The 16,604-nt window shown below is 42.7% G+C and overlaps 1 protein-coding gene across 6 annotated transcripts in view; it reads left to right on the forward strand.

Annotated features, from left to right (window-relative positions):
• Positions 1 to 11,395: 11,395 nt before the first annotated feature.
• The window catches only part of LOC140196269 (DISP complex protein LRCH3-like), a 144,534-nt gene continuing 139,325 nt past the window's right edge, over positions 11,396 to 16,604 (forward strand). For all 6 annotated transcript variants that reach the window (XM_072255173.1, XM_072255171.1, XM_072255172.1 and 3 more), the window contains exon 1: positions 11,396 to 11,686. In XM_072255173.1, coding sequence (XP_072111274.1) covers positions 11,428 to 11,686 — 259 coding nt within the window. In that variant the 5' untranslated portion in view covers positions 11,396 to 11,427. The remainder of the gene's footprint in view (positions 11,687 to 16,604) is intronic.

A 16,604-nucleotide genomic window follows, 5' to 3' on the forward strand; every position in this document is an offset into this window, starting at 1 on the left:
CGCACTGGCGCATGTTCCCTGGGATAGGGCATCGGAGGGCTCGTTGAGCTTCCCAGGCCTGTACATGATGTCATAGTTGTAGGTGGAGTGTTCGATTCTCCACCTCAGAATTTTATCATTTTTGATTTTGCTCCGCTGCTGATTATTAAACATGAATGCGACTGAGCGCTGGTCAGTTAGCAGGGTGAACCTTTTGCCGGCAAGATAGTGCCTCCAGTGCCTTATGGCTTCCACTAGCTTATGGCCCGGGCCTCTTTCTCTACCGCAGAGTGCCGAATTTCAGGGCCTTGAAGGGTACGGGAGAAGAACGCCACTGGTCTTCCTGCCTGGTTGAGGGTAGCAGCCAGCGCAAAGTCGGAGGCGTCACTCTCCACTTAGAAGGGAATGGCCTCATCCACCGCATGCACTGCTGCTTTGGCCATGTCCCCTTTTATGCAGTTGAAGGCCGCGTGGGCCTCGGCAGAGAGGGGGCATGTGGTGGACTTGTCCTTTTGAGGGCTCTGAGAGTATTGGGAAGAGGGAGTTCCAACAAGGGGCACATACGGTCGGGGTCAGGGCCAATGACTCCATTCTCCACGACTCACCCAAGGATAGCAAGTCGGGTGGTCCCAAATACACACTTGTCCTTGTTATAGGTGAGGTTGAAAGATTTGGCCGCTTGGAGAAATTTTTGGAGGTGGTTGTCGTGATCCTGCTGGCTGTGACCACAGATGGTGATGTTATCCAGATATGGGAACGTGACCTTCAGTTGGCACTGGTCCACCATCCAGTCCATTGCCCTCTGGAAGACAGATACACCATTCGTGACACCAAAGGGGACGCGCAGGAATTGATAAAGCCTGCCGTCCGCCTCGAAGGCAGTGTAAGGGCGGTCCTCCCAGCGGATGGGGAGCTGATGGTAAGCGGATTTTAGGTCTATGGTCGAGTACACCTTGTACTGTGCTATTTGATTGACCATATCCGCGAAGCGGGGTAGAAGGTACGCGTCGAGCTGCGTGAACCTATTGATGGTCTGGCTATAGTCCACAACCATCCTATTCTTCTCCCCGTTCCGAACAACCATCACCTGCGCCCTCCAAGGACTTGTGCTTGCCTCAATGAACCCCTCCCTGAGCAGCCGCTGCACCTCCGACTTAATGAAAGCTCTGTCCCCCACGCTGTACCTCCTGCTTTTAGTTGCCACAGGTTTACAGTCAGGGGTCAGGTTGGCGAACAGCGGTGGGGGAGGGATCCTGAGGGTGGAGAGGCCGCAAGTGGTGTCGGTAGTGTGGCAGTTGGCATGATGTTGGATGGGATGCGCGGGTGGGTGTGTGTGTGTGGTCAGTAGCGGGGTAGGTGACATATCTCTACAAAACAGGGGATTTATGACAGTAATTGGCGGGAGGGACCCATCATACTTCATTGTCACGCTTTTCAGGTGGCTCTGGAAGTCCAACCCCAACAGCACAGGGGCACACAGTTGAGGCAAGACCAGTAACGTAAAGTCCCGATATTCTGTGCCCTGCACCACTAGTGTCGCTACACAACCCCCACCGATGTCTGTTGTATGCGACCTGGAGGCCACGGTGACCCTCCGACTTACCGTCTGTATCATGAGTCCACAATGCTGCACCGTGGCCGGGTGGATAAAACTCTCCGTGCTGCCTGTGTCAAACAGGCAGCTTGTCCTGTGCCCCTCCACCAGGATGTCCATCATTGACCTTGCGAGCTGGTGGGGAGCGCTTTGGTCGAGGGTCACGGAAGCCAGGGTGGGGTCGCTGTCTTGGTCTGGCGTGGTGGGGTGCCCCGTGAGCACCCGTTGGTCGTAGGCAGTGGGAGGTGGCGCTAACCAAGATGGCCGCCCCCATGTCTCGCACGTGGTGGTGGCGTGCAGGGAAGATGGCAGCAGGCAAGATGGCGACCCCCACGTCTCGTACGTGGTGGCAGTGTGCAGGGAAGATGGCGACCCCCACGTCTCGCACGCGGCACTGCTCGATCCCACTCGCGGTTTTGACTTACAGACCTTGGCGAAGTGGCCCTTCTTTCCGCAGCTGGAGCAGGTAGCTTGTCGGGCCGCGCAGCGTTTCCGGGGGTGCTTCTCCAGTCCGCAGAAGTAGCACTTCGCGGACTCACGACTGGCGGCAGCCGAGGTCGATTCGCCAGCAGGTTGCGGGGTCTGCGGCACCCATGAGGCCATCGGGGGATCGCGTGCCTGGAGAGCCTCGGAGTTATGCAGAGCGGCCTCCAACGTATCAGCCAGCTCAATCGCTGAACTTAGGGTAAGATCGGCTTTGTCCAGCAGCCGCTGGCGCACGTACACTGACCTGGTCCCCGTAACGAAGGTGTCTCTCACTAGGAGTTCTGCATGCTGCACCGCCGTCAGCTCCTGGCAATTGCAGACCCGCACGAGTGTCTGTAGGGCCCGGACAAACTCAGCACTCGATTCCCCGGACCGTTGTTGCCGTGTCGCTAAACGGTGCCGAGCATAGACGCTGTTTATCGGCCGTCGTAGTTCGGCTGGTCTCTGATCAGCGAATAAACCCGTGGACTGACCCTGGAGAGTAGAACTCTGCGCTTCGCTACGGGGTCAGTTGCTTTAATCTCCTCTAGATACGCTCGAAGCAGGCCAGCCAGAGTTCGAAAGCGTTTCCAGCGTCAGGCATTTGCGGACGGAGGTCTAATTTTTTTGGTCTCAGGGCCTGTTCCATGCTTTAAAATGTACAGCGAATAAAATTGAAGCACCTTCAATTACTCCAAAAGACTGAGGTTTGATAAAATACTGAAAGGCTTTTATTCGCTGTACAATACGACCTCCACAGTGAGTGTCTGCCCCTGGACTGAGGGGGAGGGGCAAGACAAACACCTTTATACAGGACTCTGTGGGAGGAGCCACAGGGGCAGTCAGCAGAGGGGTGTGTCCAGACAGGTAACCCAGTTACAACATATATACATGGTTTACCACAGGGTGTTATGTGACTACCTCAGTAAGTTTCATCCTTGAGGTTTTGGTGCTTGGAAGTAAGTACAGAGGAGATGTCAGGGGTAAGTTTTTTTACGCAGAGAGTGGTGAGTGCGTGGAATGGCTGCCAGTGGTGGAGGTGGAAACGATAAGGTCTTTTAAGAGACTCATGGATAGGTACATGGAGCTTAGAAAAATAGAGGGCTATGGGTAACCCTAGGAAATTTCTAAGGTAAGGACATGTTCGGCACAGCTTTGTGGGTTGAAGGGCCTGTATTGTGCTGTAGGTTTTCTATGTTTCTATGTCCTATGTTTTTCAGCCTGTGGATGGTCCTGAGTACATCCAGCTCCAGGTTCTTGACCTTGTCGGTCAGGAGTTGAAGTTGAATGCACTTCCCACAGATATAGTTATCAGGAATACCATTAGGTACCCTTCAATCCCACATCTTACAGGAGCATTCCACCACCTTAACCACCATCCTGTCTATACTTGTTATACCTTTGACTTCTCAAACTTAAGTTTCAGCCTTTGCCTGCTGAGCCAAAGCCTGACCACTCCAACATTAGCCGCCACACTTATACCTCCTTTCTTTTTATTGGCTCAGATACAACTCACTCCCAATGAGACATTCTTTTCAAATGGCTCCTGCCATGCAATGATGCTGCCCTCTCACTCACAAATTCAAAGAATGATTCACTCCCAAGGAGACTTGTTCTTTTGAAATGGTTCCCGCTTTGTAACGACACTACTGTCATACTCACTAATTCAAAGCATAGGTTAATGCAAGAACATAGAACATAGACCCTTCGGCCCACAATGTTATGCTGACCACGTAACCTACTCTAGAAACTCCTCAGAATTATCATACCACATAGCCCTCTATTTTTCTAAACTCCATGTACCTATCTAAGAGTCTCTTAAAAGACAGTATTGTATCTGCCTCCTCCACCATCGCCGGCAGTGCATTCCACGCACCCACCGTTCTCTGTGTGGAAAAACTTACCCCTAACATCCCTTCTGTACTTACTTCCATGTACCTTAAAACGATGCTCCCTCTTGTTAGCCATTGCAGCCCAGGAAAAAGACTCTGGCTATCCACACTATCAATGCCTCTCATCATCTTATAGAACTCTATCAGGTCTCCTCACTTCCTCTGTCGCTCCAAGGAGAAAAAGGCCAAGTTCACTCAAATATTCTCATAAGACACACTCTCCAATCCAGGCAACATCCAAGTGAATCTCCTCTGCACTCTTTCTATAGTATCCACATCCTGTAGTGAAGTGACCAGAACTGAACACGGTACTCCAAGTGGTTGGAATATGCAAGTTCATCCATGGTCATAATGAAAGGCAACAAGGGACAAAGCATCAAATGACCACCTGCCATCAGAGAGCATAATGGAAATTAATGGACACGTGAGAGACTGCAGATGTGTGAAATCAAGAGTTGGTGGAAATTAGTGGGTCAGGCAGCAACCATGGAGGGAATGAACAGTCAATATTCCAGGCCAAGACTATTCATCAGGACTGGAAAGAAAGTGGGGAGACGGCTAGAGGTGGAACTAGTGAGTGATAAATGGGTCCAAATGAAGTGGTGGATAGGCAGCTGAGGAAGGGTGATTGTGGAAATGATCTGAGTAGATAGGTGTTAACGATAAAGGGCTGTGGAAGATGGAATCTTGGAGAGGACAATGTCCAATGGAATAAAAGGAATAAAATGGATGAGGGGGGTACCTACTTTCTACTTTATTGTCGCCAAACAATTGATACTAGAACGTACAATCATCACAGCGATATTTGATCCTGCGCTTCCTGCTCCCTGGATTACAAATATTAAATATTTAAAATATTAAAAACAGTAAAAATTAGTAAATATTAAAAATTTAAATTATAAATCATAAATAGAAAATAGAAAAATGTAAAGTAAGGTAGTGCAAAAAAACCGAGAGGCAGGTCCGGATATTTGGAGGGTACGGCCCAGATCCGGGTCAGGATCCGTTCAGCAGTCTTATCACAGTTGGAAAGAAGCTGTTCCCAAATCTGGTGGTACGAGTCTTTAAGCTCCTGAGCCTTCTCCCAGAGGGAAGAGGGATGAAAAGTGTGTTGGCTGGGTGGGTCCTAAGGATGGAATCTGTGGGTGAGGGCAGATCAAGACAGTAGGGTGGGAAAGAGAAGAGGTTATAGGTCCCAAACAAGAGATTGTCTGCAGATGCTGAAAATCCAAGCAACACACTCAAAATGCTGGAGGAACTCAGTAAGCCAGGCAGCATCTGTGGAAAAAAGTACAGTCAACGTCTTGGGCCAAGACTCTTTGGCCTTCTGCAGAGCTTGCTCCCTACACGACTCCCTTGTCCATTCGTCCCTCCCCACTGATCTCCCTCCTGGCACTTACCCTTGCAAGCCGAACAGGTGCAACACCTGCCTCTATAACTCCTCCCTCACTACCATTCAGGACCCCAAACAGTCCTTCCAGGTGAGGTGACACTTCACCTGTGAGTCTGTTGGGGTCATATGCTGTGTCCAGTGCTCCCAGTGTGGCCTCCTGTATATCGGTGAGACCCGACCTAGATTGGGAGACCATTTCGCCGAGTACCAGAAGAAGCAAAATCTCCCAGAGGCCACCCATTTTAACTCCACTTCCCATTTCCATTCCGTTATGTCAATCCATGGCCTCCTCTACTTTGGTGATGAGGCCACATTCAGTGTTGAGGAACAACACCTTATATTCTGTCTGGGTAGCCTCCAAACTGATAAACTTGCCTGCCTCTGGTGCTCTGACCCCTTTTCTTTCTTCCATGGCCTTCTGTCCCCTCCTATTGGACTTCCCCTTCTCCAGCCTTGTATCTCTTTCACCAATCAACTTCCCAGCTCTTTACTTCATCCCTCCCTTTTCCGGTTTTACCCATCACCTTGTGTTTCTCTCCCCTCCCCCACCTTTTAAATCTACTCCTCACCTTGTTTCCTCCAGTCCTGCCGAAGGGTCTCAGCCTGAAACATTGACTGTACTTATTTCCATAGCTGCTACCTGGCCTGCAGAGTTCCTCCAGCATTTTGTGTGTGTTGCCAGGTAATAGGTCCAGTGGGACAAGGGGTAAAAGCGGGGAGGACAGAGAGCAGCAGTTTTCAGAAGTTAAAGAAATTGATGTTCAGGCTATCAGATTGGAGACTACCTAAACAAAATATAAGGTGTCGTTCCTTTAATCTGTGTCTAGACTCAACATGGTAGTGCAGGAGGCTGTGGACAGTTATGTTGGTGTTGAAAATGAATATGGGTGATCAGAATGCCTCTACAATTTTTTATTCCTTAGCTTAGCATGACTTTCCATATATTTTGTGGTACTTATTAAAATCTATGCTGTGTCCCTAGTATGTTTCTAGGATCAGATCACAGTAGAGTGTGCTTGAAAATACAATTGGAAAATGAGGGTATTAAAGAGACCAGTGGAGGTTTTCCTGTTGGACTGAAGTTCCATGAAAAGGGAAGAATTAATTATAACACAAAAGAAAATGAAGTTCACGTAAGATACAGGAGCAGTGGAGGTAAATAATTCATATCAAAATCATGAGTTTTAGTTTGAAAAAAGCAAGTATTCTTTCTGCAGATATTGCCTGGGTTACTGAGAATTTCCACTATTTTCTGTTTATTATCACTGCCACGGAAGTGGTTCAGAATAACTACAAGGTGATCTATGTTATTTTTAATCCAACCAAATGCTTAGTGGAATCGAGGCTAAACAGTGTCTCAAGGCACACAGCTGAATCTTTTAATATCATATAGGCTTGATGTCCAGAGAAGTACAAGTATTTTGAACCTACATTAGAGAGAATAGCAAATTTACTCGAATACTCACAACAGCCTTTAGACCTATTTGTGTTCTCCTTGCAAACCTTTTAAATGCCTAAAATTCTAATGTAGGACTTGCATTCAGTTGTCACTACTGGCTGATATTAATGTTCTTTAAAAATAACATGGTTCTGCTGGATTGTTATTACCATTATTATCCTGACGATGGTGCTGTAATCCTCTAGGTAACTGAAAATATTATTTGAACTTAAGATTGAGAAAAGCTGTGGTACAGTAGAATTCAAATCTCATTTTATCCCCTTATTAACTACAACATTGAAAAAAAACAGTGTGTGTATGTGGGGGAGGGGTGGAGGGATAAATGGGCATGTGAAGACAATTGAGGTAGGCTGGGGGAGGAATACGCATGGAGGCTGGTAGGTAACCGGTGAAACCAAGTAAGGAGAGATAATGGGCAGGTAGAACCAAAACCCTGGATGGACTGGTGGGAATGGAGAAAGAACACAAGATTACCTGAAATTAGACAACTCAATGTTCATGCCATTGGGCTGTAAGTAGACTTGGATTCAGGATACATTTCATTGTCATCTTAATATTAAATGTTAAAAAACAGTGTAATTGATTATTTTCAAATTGGTTATATTGGATGCAATACATTTAAACAAAGATAGTGCAAATATGCTACATTTTCTTCAAATGGTATCTAAAAAATAATGTACAAAGGTGCTCCCTGTACTTACAATCAGACATGAATTAGCAACTTGCTAACAAGTAAATATTAGGTAGGTGTGGACAACAACAACATATTTGCACAGCAGCGTCTTAGCAGTAGAAGTAACATTAAACCCTAAGGCAAGGGCACAGGGGGATTTGAACAAAAATAGAGAATTTAAAGTTAAATATTTGCACATTTGAATCACTGAAGAAAATAATGGTACTTTGCATGAATAATAGCATTTTGAATGAGTTTATAGAGAGTAGATGATTTTGATAGAAAAATTTGGAGGGGAGCATCAAAATGTCACTAAAGACAGGATGTTTGTAAATGGAAAATAGAAGACAAAATTATAAACTTGGCAGATTCTAAGATAATCGAGCACTGTATAAGTTTGACTATTGTAAACCTTATTTCAACTGCAGCTTAGGCACCCAAGGCTGTGTGCCTAGCCTCCTGCTCTACTGTGAGGCGAAGCACAGCTCCAATGCCATATTTAAGTTAACTGATGACACCACTGTCATTGGCTGAATCAAAGGCAGTGATGAATCAGCATATAAGAGGGAGATTGAAAGTCTGAGTGAGTGGTGCCACAACAACCTCTCACTCAATGTCAGCAAGACCAAGAAGCTGATTATTGGCTTCAGGAGGAGGAAACCAGAGGTCCATGAACCAGTCTTCATCAGGGGATCAGAGGTGGAGAAGGGCAACAACTGTAAATTCTTTGGTGTGTTCATTTCTGAGGTTCTGTCCTGGGTCCAGCACATAAGTGCCATTACAAAGAAAGCATAGCAGTGCCTCTACTTTCTTAGAAGTTTGTGAAGATTCGGCTTGTCATCTAACACTTCGGCAAACTTCTTTAGATATGTGGTGGAGAGTTTATTGACTGATTGCATCATGGCTTGGTATGGAAACACCAATGCCCTTGAACAGAAAATCTTATAAAAAGTAGTGAATAAGGCCCAGTTCATCACGGGTAAAGCCCTCCGCACCATTGAGCACATGCAGGAAAGCAGCATCTATCATCAAGGATCCCCACCACCCAGACTGAGCAAGGAGGCCTACAAATCTGATTGGAGGAATGGAACAAAATTCCAGCAACTTACTGTGAGAAGCTTGTGGAAGGCTACCCAAAACGTTTGACCCATGTTAAACAATTTAAAGGCAATGCTACCAAATACTAACAAAATGTATGTAAACTTCTGACCCACTGGGAAAGTGATGAAAGAAATAAAAGCTGAAATAAATCATTCTCTCTACTATTATTCTGACATTTCACATTCTTAAAATAAAGTAGTGATCCTAACTGACCTAGGACAGGGAATATTTTCTAGGATTAAATGTCAGGAATTGTCAGGAGTTTAAATGTATTTGGCTAAGGTGTATGTAAACTTCTGATTTCAACTGTATCTTTCTCATCCACCCTCTTTCCGCTTTCCGTAAGGATCACTCCGTATGTGACTACGATCTCCATTCATCCCTCCCCACTAATCTCCCTCCTGGCACTTACCCTTGCAAACGGAACAAGTGCTACACCTGCTTCTGCACCTCCTCCCTCACTACCACCCATGGCCCCAGACAGTCCTTTCAGGAGAGGCCACACTTCACCTGTGAGTCTGTTGGGGTCATTTACTGTGTTCGGTGCTCCAGCTGTGGCCTCCTGTATTTCGATGAGATTGGACGTAGATTGGGTGACCGCTTCTTCAAATGCTCCATCTGCCAGAAAAGGCGGGATCTCCCAGTGGCCACCCATTTTAACTCCACTTCCCATTCCGACATGTCAGTCCATGGCCTCCTCTACTGTCATGATGTTGGAAAATTAACCCCTTATTTTCTGTCTTTGTAGCCTCCAACCTGATGGCATGAACATTGATTTCCTGAATTTTTGGTAATGCCCCCCTTCACCATTCCCCACTCTCACCTTATCTCCTTACCTGCTCATCACCTCCCTCTGGTGCTCCTCCCCCTTTTCTTTCTTCCATGGCCTTCTGTCCTCTCCTATCCAACTCCTCCTCCAGCCCTGCATCTCTTTCCCCAATCAACTTCCCAGCTCTTTACTTCATTCCTCCTGGTTTCACCTTTCACGTTGTGTTTCTTCCTCCCCTCCCCCCACCTTCTTATCCTGACTCCTCATCTTTTTTTCTCCTGATGAAGGGTCTCAATCCGAAATGTCAACTGTATTATTTTCCATAGATGCTGCCTGGCCTGCTGAGTTCCTCCAAGATATTGTGTGTGTTGCTCGGAGTTCCAGCATCTGCAGATTTTCTCTTGGTCTTGACATTTATTGCTTATTTATTATTTTTTCCACTTCTGTATTTGGACAGTTTGTAGTCTTTTGTTTGTTTGTCTGTCCTGATGGGTGCAGTCTTGCACTGATTCTATTCTGTTCCTCAGATTTACTGTGTATGCCCGCAAGAAAATGAATCTCAGGCTGATAGGTGACATATGTACTTTGATAATAAATTTGTTTGAACTTTGAGTCCATTACAAAGTTACCAATTCTTTACTGACTCTACACCACCATAAATCCAGAATTTTACTGGCATTTTAATAACTGTCTTTTTCCAGAGTGTGGTTAACAAAACTAAATCATCTGGTTTGCTCTTTCGCGAGGCAATTTTTGTACTAATGCTATCACAAACTTTTTTTGTTAGCCACAGTTATGTCACTGTTTTATTTTATTACTAGGCAAAATTGTGAAACTGTTGTTACCTTTGTTCTTTAAATATTCATTGACTATCTCCCGTGCCTTTTAGTAAAGTTCCCCAATCTATCATAGCAACATGCTCCTCATATCTTCATAGGTACCATTGTTCTGAATTGAACTATTCCACTTTCGATCTTAATGAAGAATTCCATCATACTGTGGTCATCCACGACAAGAATATTAATTAACACTTTTTGATTGTGCAATACCAAGTCTAAAATAACTTGTTTCCTTGTTGATTGCTCAACCCTAATCCCAAAGATCCCCTAATGCAATCTGGGAATTGTTCCTCCACTTTATTAGTGCTGATCTAATGCTGCATATGTAAAGTCCTCTATGATTACTGTGGTATCTTGTTTTGTGCATCTTTCATTTCCTGTGTAGGCCCTTCTCTACATAACCACTATTGTTTAAAGGCTACAGACAACTCCCACCAATGAATGTCTACCATCTCTGGGTACTCTTCAGCTCCATCCAGACTGTGTCCAAATCTTAATTTATTGAACCGATAGCCTCTTTTATCATTGCATAATTACTAAAAATGATGCCTGACCCCCGTTTCTTTTATACTTGTCCTTTCAAAATATCAATTAGCCTTTTAATATTTATCTCTCATTTGGATTATTGTGCGGCCATATCTACGAAATGACACACGCTGTATCCGTTATCACTTATTCCATCCATCTTGCTACGAATGTTCCGCACATTTTGAAACAGTACTTTTGGGTAAATACCTGGAAGATGTCTCTGGAGTAATGACAGATACAGTTGTGATTGGATGTGATGGCAAATAAATAAACTGTTTACCTGCACTGCACGTTTTCTGAATCTGACTCCTGATGAACCATCTCGGCCCAAAACGTCGACTGTTTGTTTATTCCCCTCCACAGATGCTACCTGACATGCTGTGTTCCTCCAGCATTTTGTGCTTATTTCTCTGTAATTGATACTTTATTCTGCATTCTGATGCTGTATTACTTCAAAGCTCTGTACAGACGGTATGCAAATTAACTTTTCACTGTACTTGTGCCAAGGTTGTCTGTTTGAAACAATTACCAATTTCCCCCCTAATATTTTGTATTAGAGTCGTTGGAATCTGTACCAACAACAAATCTGTTTTTGGAGCTGGTGGGTCGACATCACCGGTAGGAGGAATAGGTTCGTCGACATTCAATGTCGCTCCCCGCTTCACTCACGTTGAACTTCACACATGCGCAGATGGGTCGGTGCTCGTACATGCGCAGTAGTAACCAGATTGTCTAATGGCGGCGGCGATGTTGATGTCGGACTGTCAGCTCGGTACGGCAAGCGGTGGCGGCGGAGGAGGATTAAACGGATTTGATGGCGGAGGAGGCACAGGCCACAACGGCCCCGCATCGGGTCACCCCCCTTGGAACAGAAGTTTGGAGCGGGCCTTGGAGGAAGCTGCTGCGACCGGAGTGTTGAACTTAAGCGGGAGGAAACTGAAGGAGTTCCCGAGGAGCGCGGTGAACCAGGACTTGACAGATACTACGCAGTCGGGTAAGTGAGATCACGCACGCTGGAAGCTTTGCGCCCCGAATTAACAGTTGGCACCATGTAAACACTGGGATGTGGGCGGGCGCGCGCAGCGCGTGTCTCGCCGATGACCACGAGCGGGGGCTGGGCGTGGGACGAGTTTCGACTTCTGGTAGTTTGCCCAGGGGAAGATCAGGAAAGTACAGCATAGAGAAAATATGCATATTCCAGAAATCTGAAATGTGCACAATCCTAAAATAATGGAAATACTTGCAGGTCAGTTAATATTTATTGAGGGGGGGGGATTCATATTTCAGGGAATTGTAGATGTTACCCATTGGAATTGCCCAGTGATCAAGATTTCACAACCCTCTGAGGTAAAGGATTCTTCAGGTTCTCTTCACTCTGTGGAAAACACTAACCCACCTTTGTTTTAAATGATCAGCCTTAATCTTGTAAGTTTCCTTCAAGATCTCGACAAATGGAAACATCTTCATTTGGACAATAGCGTGCCTTCCCCCCACGCCCCGCATGGATTCAAATGTTTCAGTAAAATCTTGGAAGCATCGAAGAATATAAATGTAATAATTTATTTAGCCGTTCATGATGGGACAGCCATCTCATCTCAGGAATTAGCTTGGCCTCTATTGGACTGTCTTGTATATCAAGGCTATTTTGCATCGGCTCTGCAAATATAGTACAGTACACCTAGTTTTTCCTTTATCAACTTCAACTCTGCGAAGTTTAATCATTGTTAAAAACTAGCAATTTTTCAAAATTGATTTAACTTTTACGAGGTCATGTTTCTCTGGTTTTAATACATGAATCCTCCAAATGATCAGTTAATTTTCCTTGATTGAACTCTATTGATTTCTAACGTTGGGTTCAGCATCAATAATTTCTTTCCTCCCACAAATGCTGCTCATTCTTGGACACCCCCCCCCCCTCCCTTCCAGCAGGTTGTTTGTTGCTCCAATATCAGTAATACCTTTTTCTAAGCAAGGGAAGTAAAATGATGTACAGCTTATAGGTGTGGCCTCACTAGTACCTTGTTCAATGATTTCTGCAGCTTTATTCTTTAAAACCCGCAGGTGCAGGTCATTGGGATCTGGCAACTTGTGTTCGTTAGTCCCATTAGATTTCCTAACACTTTTCCCTGTGTGATGGAACTGCTGTTTCATTTTTTGAGTATCTAGGACTAGATGTTGAAAGAAAATGTTTACAGTTGGAGCTGTTGAGGGGTGAGAAATTGTTATTAATGACGACATTGGAATCGTCAAATTTGAGGATTACCAGTAGGTCTGAGATATTCCACTCATGTTGCCAATTGTTTTAAGTTTTCCATCTTATGCTCAGAAACATAAACATTAGTAAACATACTAAAACATCAGGAGTTTCATTGCTATGCCGTTATTAGTAAACACCAATAATTTCAAAGTAAAAATTTCAAATACTTTTGCTTCACATTTGTTGTTAATTTATTCCCTATACTTCATTGTTTGTGCTATTTATCTTTAACTGTTAAACTTTTTAAATTTCTCCAACATTACTCTTTTCATTGTCCTTCTGGATGAGCTAACAACAGGACATCAATATGTTTCTTTGATCAACTAAAACTAACTTCAAATACTGTTTTAAGCTGGTTCATTGATGAATCTTGTGAATTCTTAGCATGTAAACTTTAATCATGCTGTGTGTGCAGGTGTGCAGTAGGCTGATGTCATTTGGATAAGCTTTTGAAAGTTGTCAGATGTTGCAAAGTTATTTCATGCACTTACTTTACAGAGGTATGGAAATGTGCTTTTTGAGTCCTGCTAACTCATAATATAGTAATGATTAGGCATATATCATACTGTGTTAGGAAATGGAATCCTACTTTGCTTTTGTGTTTCCTGCCATTTTTATGATCTTTTGTTGAGACCTATTTAAGTTGTTCTTCTCAGAAATTAAAATGAGATGGTATTGTGTGTGTAGTGGAGAAGGTAATTTTAAAATTTTTCAAAATTTCACATATTTACAGATGTGCATAATTTATTATTTATTACATTTCAGTGACAGTTAAAATCTTTGAACATAATACAATATGTTAAGGTCAATTTAGAAGCTTTGCTTTCAAGTTATTTTAAGGTTGTTTGGTTTCTAGAATTCTAAGTTCACTTTATTTTACATTTTTTTTCTGTTTCAAACTAAATGAATAAGGAATGGCCAATTTTGGTTTTGAACATATTTGACCTTCTGAATTTTTTCACTGCCCTGAAGTTGCCAGCTGCTTGCCTTTGGGACGTGCTGTTTCTTCTGGCACAGTCTGGTGCCCCCAGTGTAATGGTATGATGCTGTGCAGCAGTCTCAGTGTAGTGCCAGAACATTTTTCAAAGTTGGCGAGGCCTCACTTTCAGGTTCATCAGCTGTTATTGCCATCATCATTACTGGGTGTTTGTGAATGTCTTTGATACCAACAAATATACAATGGCATTTTATGAACTCTGTAAAACTAATTGAATTAAAAGATAAAGATAATACATTTTAAAAGATAAGAAATAGATCTGTGAACAATTTTGCATTAAATGGAATAAAACAAATCAAAAGGTCTATTTATTGTTCTCCAGGCAAGAAATTCAATAGAAATATTGTACTTCAGCAGGTGCATTGTCTATCAGCCAACTACTATTTTTCTTCACATTTAACCATTTACCTTTTTACAAAGTTATTTTAGATTCTTCCTGCAGTGCTATATTTGTAGACATTCCCTATGTAATAATTAATGGTATAAAATTAATTTTCAAAACCACTTTTTTTTTCTGTGATTGGCTTCAATTTATATGGCCTGATCATTAAGCCAAAATGTCTTTGCAATTTGTTTTGTTTTTGATTTAGAAAACTCCTCATAATATTGAAAATCCATTATCATATCTATTAGTTATTGCAGTCCCAAGAACTATTTCCATTTCCTCTAGCCTTCTCTCAAAGCTAAAGGCAATTCTATTTTTTCCTGTGATGCAGTCTTACAGATTAAAATGTACAGTATAAATATATTCTGTTTAAAAATATTTCATAAAATAGATAAGCAAAGACAGAACAATTCTGTAACAATGACTCAGATGTTTCTTTTTATTTAACTTTTTCCACATTTAGTCCTCCAGAATATATTATCCTGCACTTCCTTGCATAAAATATTGATTGACTTCAGTCTGCATAGTTTGCAATTTATCATTATCTACATAGATTGAATTTTAATTTAGTAATATAGGTATTAAATCTCCCATCTGTGAATGCTGGACTAGCCATTAGGCTACTGAAAATCTGTTCTTGCTCTTTGCATGTGATGAACTGGTGATCTAATATGGTTTGACACTTAAATTGAATCATGACTAAGAATAAAGACCTAGTTTTATTTGGAAGATTGCAGCCTAGTTTAAATATGATGCCCTTGAATAAAACAAGTTTCCATTTGTGATATATAATGTTGTCGTGCGTTTTAGTTTAATGTAGTTCTTACAATCCTCTGTAAATATTCTTGAGCTGAAGAAAACTGATTTGGAGTTTAAATTTTGGAATTCTTATTAAGGAACTGTACAGACTTTCTTATGAGGAAAGTGAAATGTTATGAAATATTTTTCCTTCATTTCAATAATCTTAATTTTGAGAGTGACTTGGAAGCATTGTAAATGCTCTGTGGGCCAAAATTTCATAACTTTTGAAAATGATTTTATAATTGTAATTTTTTTTATTCTTCAAGATTCAAGTTTGTTTCATGCCATTTCTACTACATAACAAAATAATTGTTAATCCAGATATGATACAGCTTAAAAAAGCACAGTAAGACAAAGAACACAATAAAAAACATATTAAATGTAAATACATAAGATAACTTGTGCACATAAGTTTATTGTATCTCCATAAAATGATGCCGGGTGCAGGAGTGTTTGTACATAAGGTGACTCTGACAGGAAATGATAAGGTAGTGGTGGTGAGTATTGTGGAGCGGTGGGTTAGTGGCTGTGGGTGTTGATTAGCCTTACTGCTTGGGGAGAGTAACTGTTTTTGAGTCTGGTGGTCTTGGCTTGAATGCTACATAGCCTCCTCCCTGATAGGAGTGGGGCAAACAGTCAATGAGCAGGGTGGGTGAGATCTTTCATAATGATGCTGGCCTTTTACCAGTACTTTTCTGTATATACGTCCTTGAGGCAGGTTGGCTGGTGCCAGTGATGCATTGGGCAGTTTTGACTACTTGTTGTAGAGCCTTCCTGTCCGCCGCAGTGCAGTTTCCATATCATACAGTGTATGTTAGGATGCTTTCTACTGTGCCTCTGTAGAAAAACGAGAGTATTAACGTGCGTAGTCTAGGTCCCTTCAGCCTCCTCAGAAAGTAGAGGCATTGGTGACCTTTCTTGATTCCTCCTCCCTTGGAGGGTCAGACACCCTGAGCCGATAGGCTGGTCCTGGACTTATTTTCTGGCATAATTTACATATTACTATTTAATTATTTATGGTGCAGCTGTAACGAAAACCAATTTCCCTCGGGATCAATAAAGTATGACTATGATTGTGTAGGATGAGTTCTGGGACCATGAGAGGTTGTGTGAGATGTGCACTCCCAGGAGTTTAAAACTGTTCACAGTTTATCTGCAAAGAGTAATGTATCAACCAATTTCTTCATCCCGTTTTTTTTTACATTCTTTCTTAGTATATGACCAGATTTTTTCTTTTGAATAGTGTAACCCATTGGAAGTTAGAATCAGGTTTATTGTCATTGACATATTTTGTGAAATTTGTTGTTTTATGGACATAGTGCAACACATAATGAATTACTATAAGTTAGAATAATAAATAAACAAGTTATAATTAAAGTGTTTATAATTTGAGATTTTAAGTGAATCAAAAGTTGTAAAATTGTTTTTGGAATAGTATAGCAGTAGCAGCTGTTCAGTCTTGTTTCTTCACA

This window comes from Mobula birostris, chromosome 4 (genome assembly GCF_030028105.1).
Source record: "Mobula birostris isolate sMobBir1 chromosome 4, sMobBir1.hap1, whole genome shotgun sequence".
NCBI classification, from domain to species: domain Eukaryota; kingdom Metazoa; phylum Chordata; class Chondrichthyes; order Myliobatiformes; family Myliobatidae; genus Mobula; species Mobula birostris.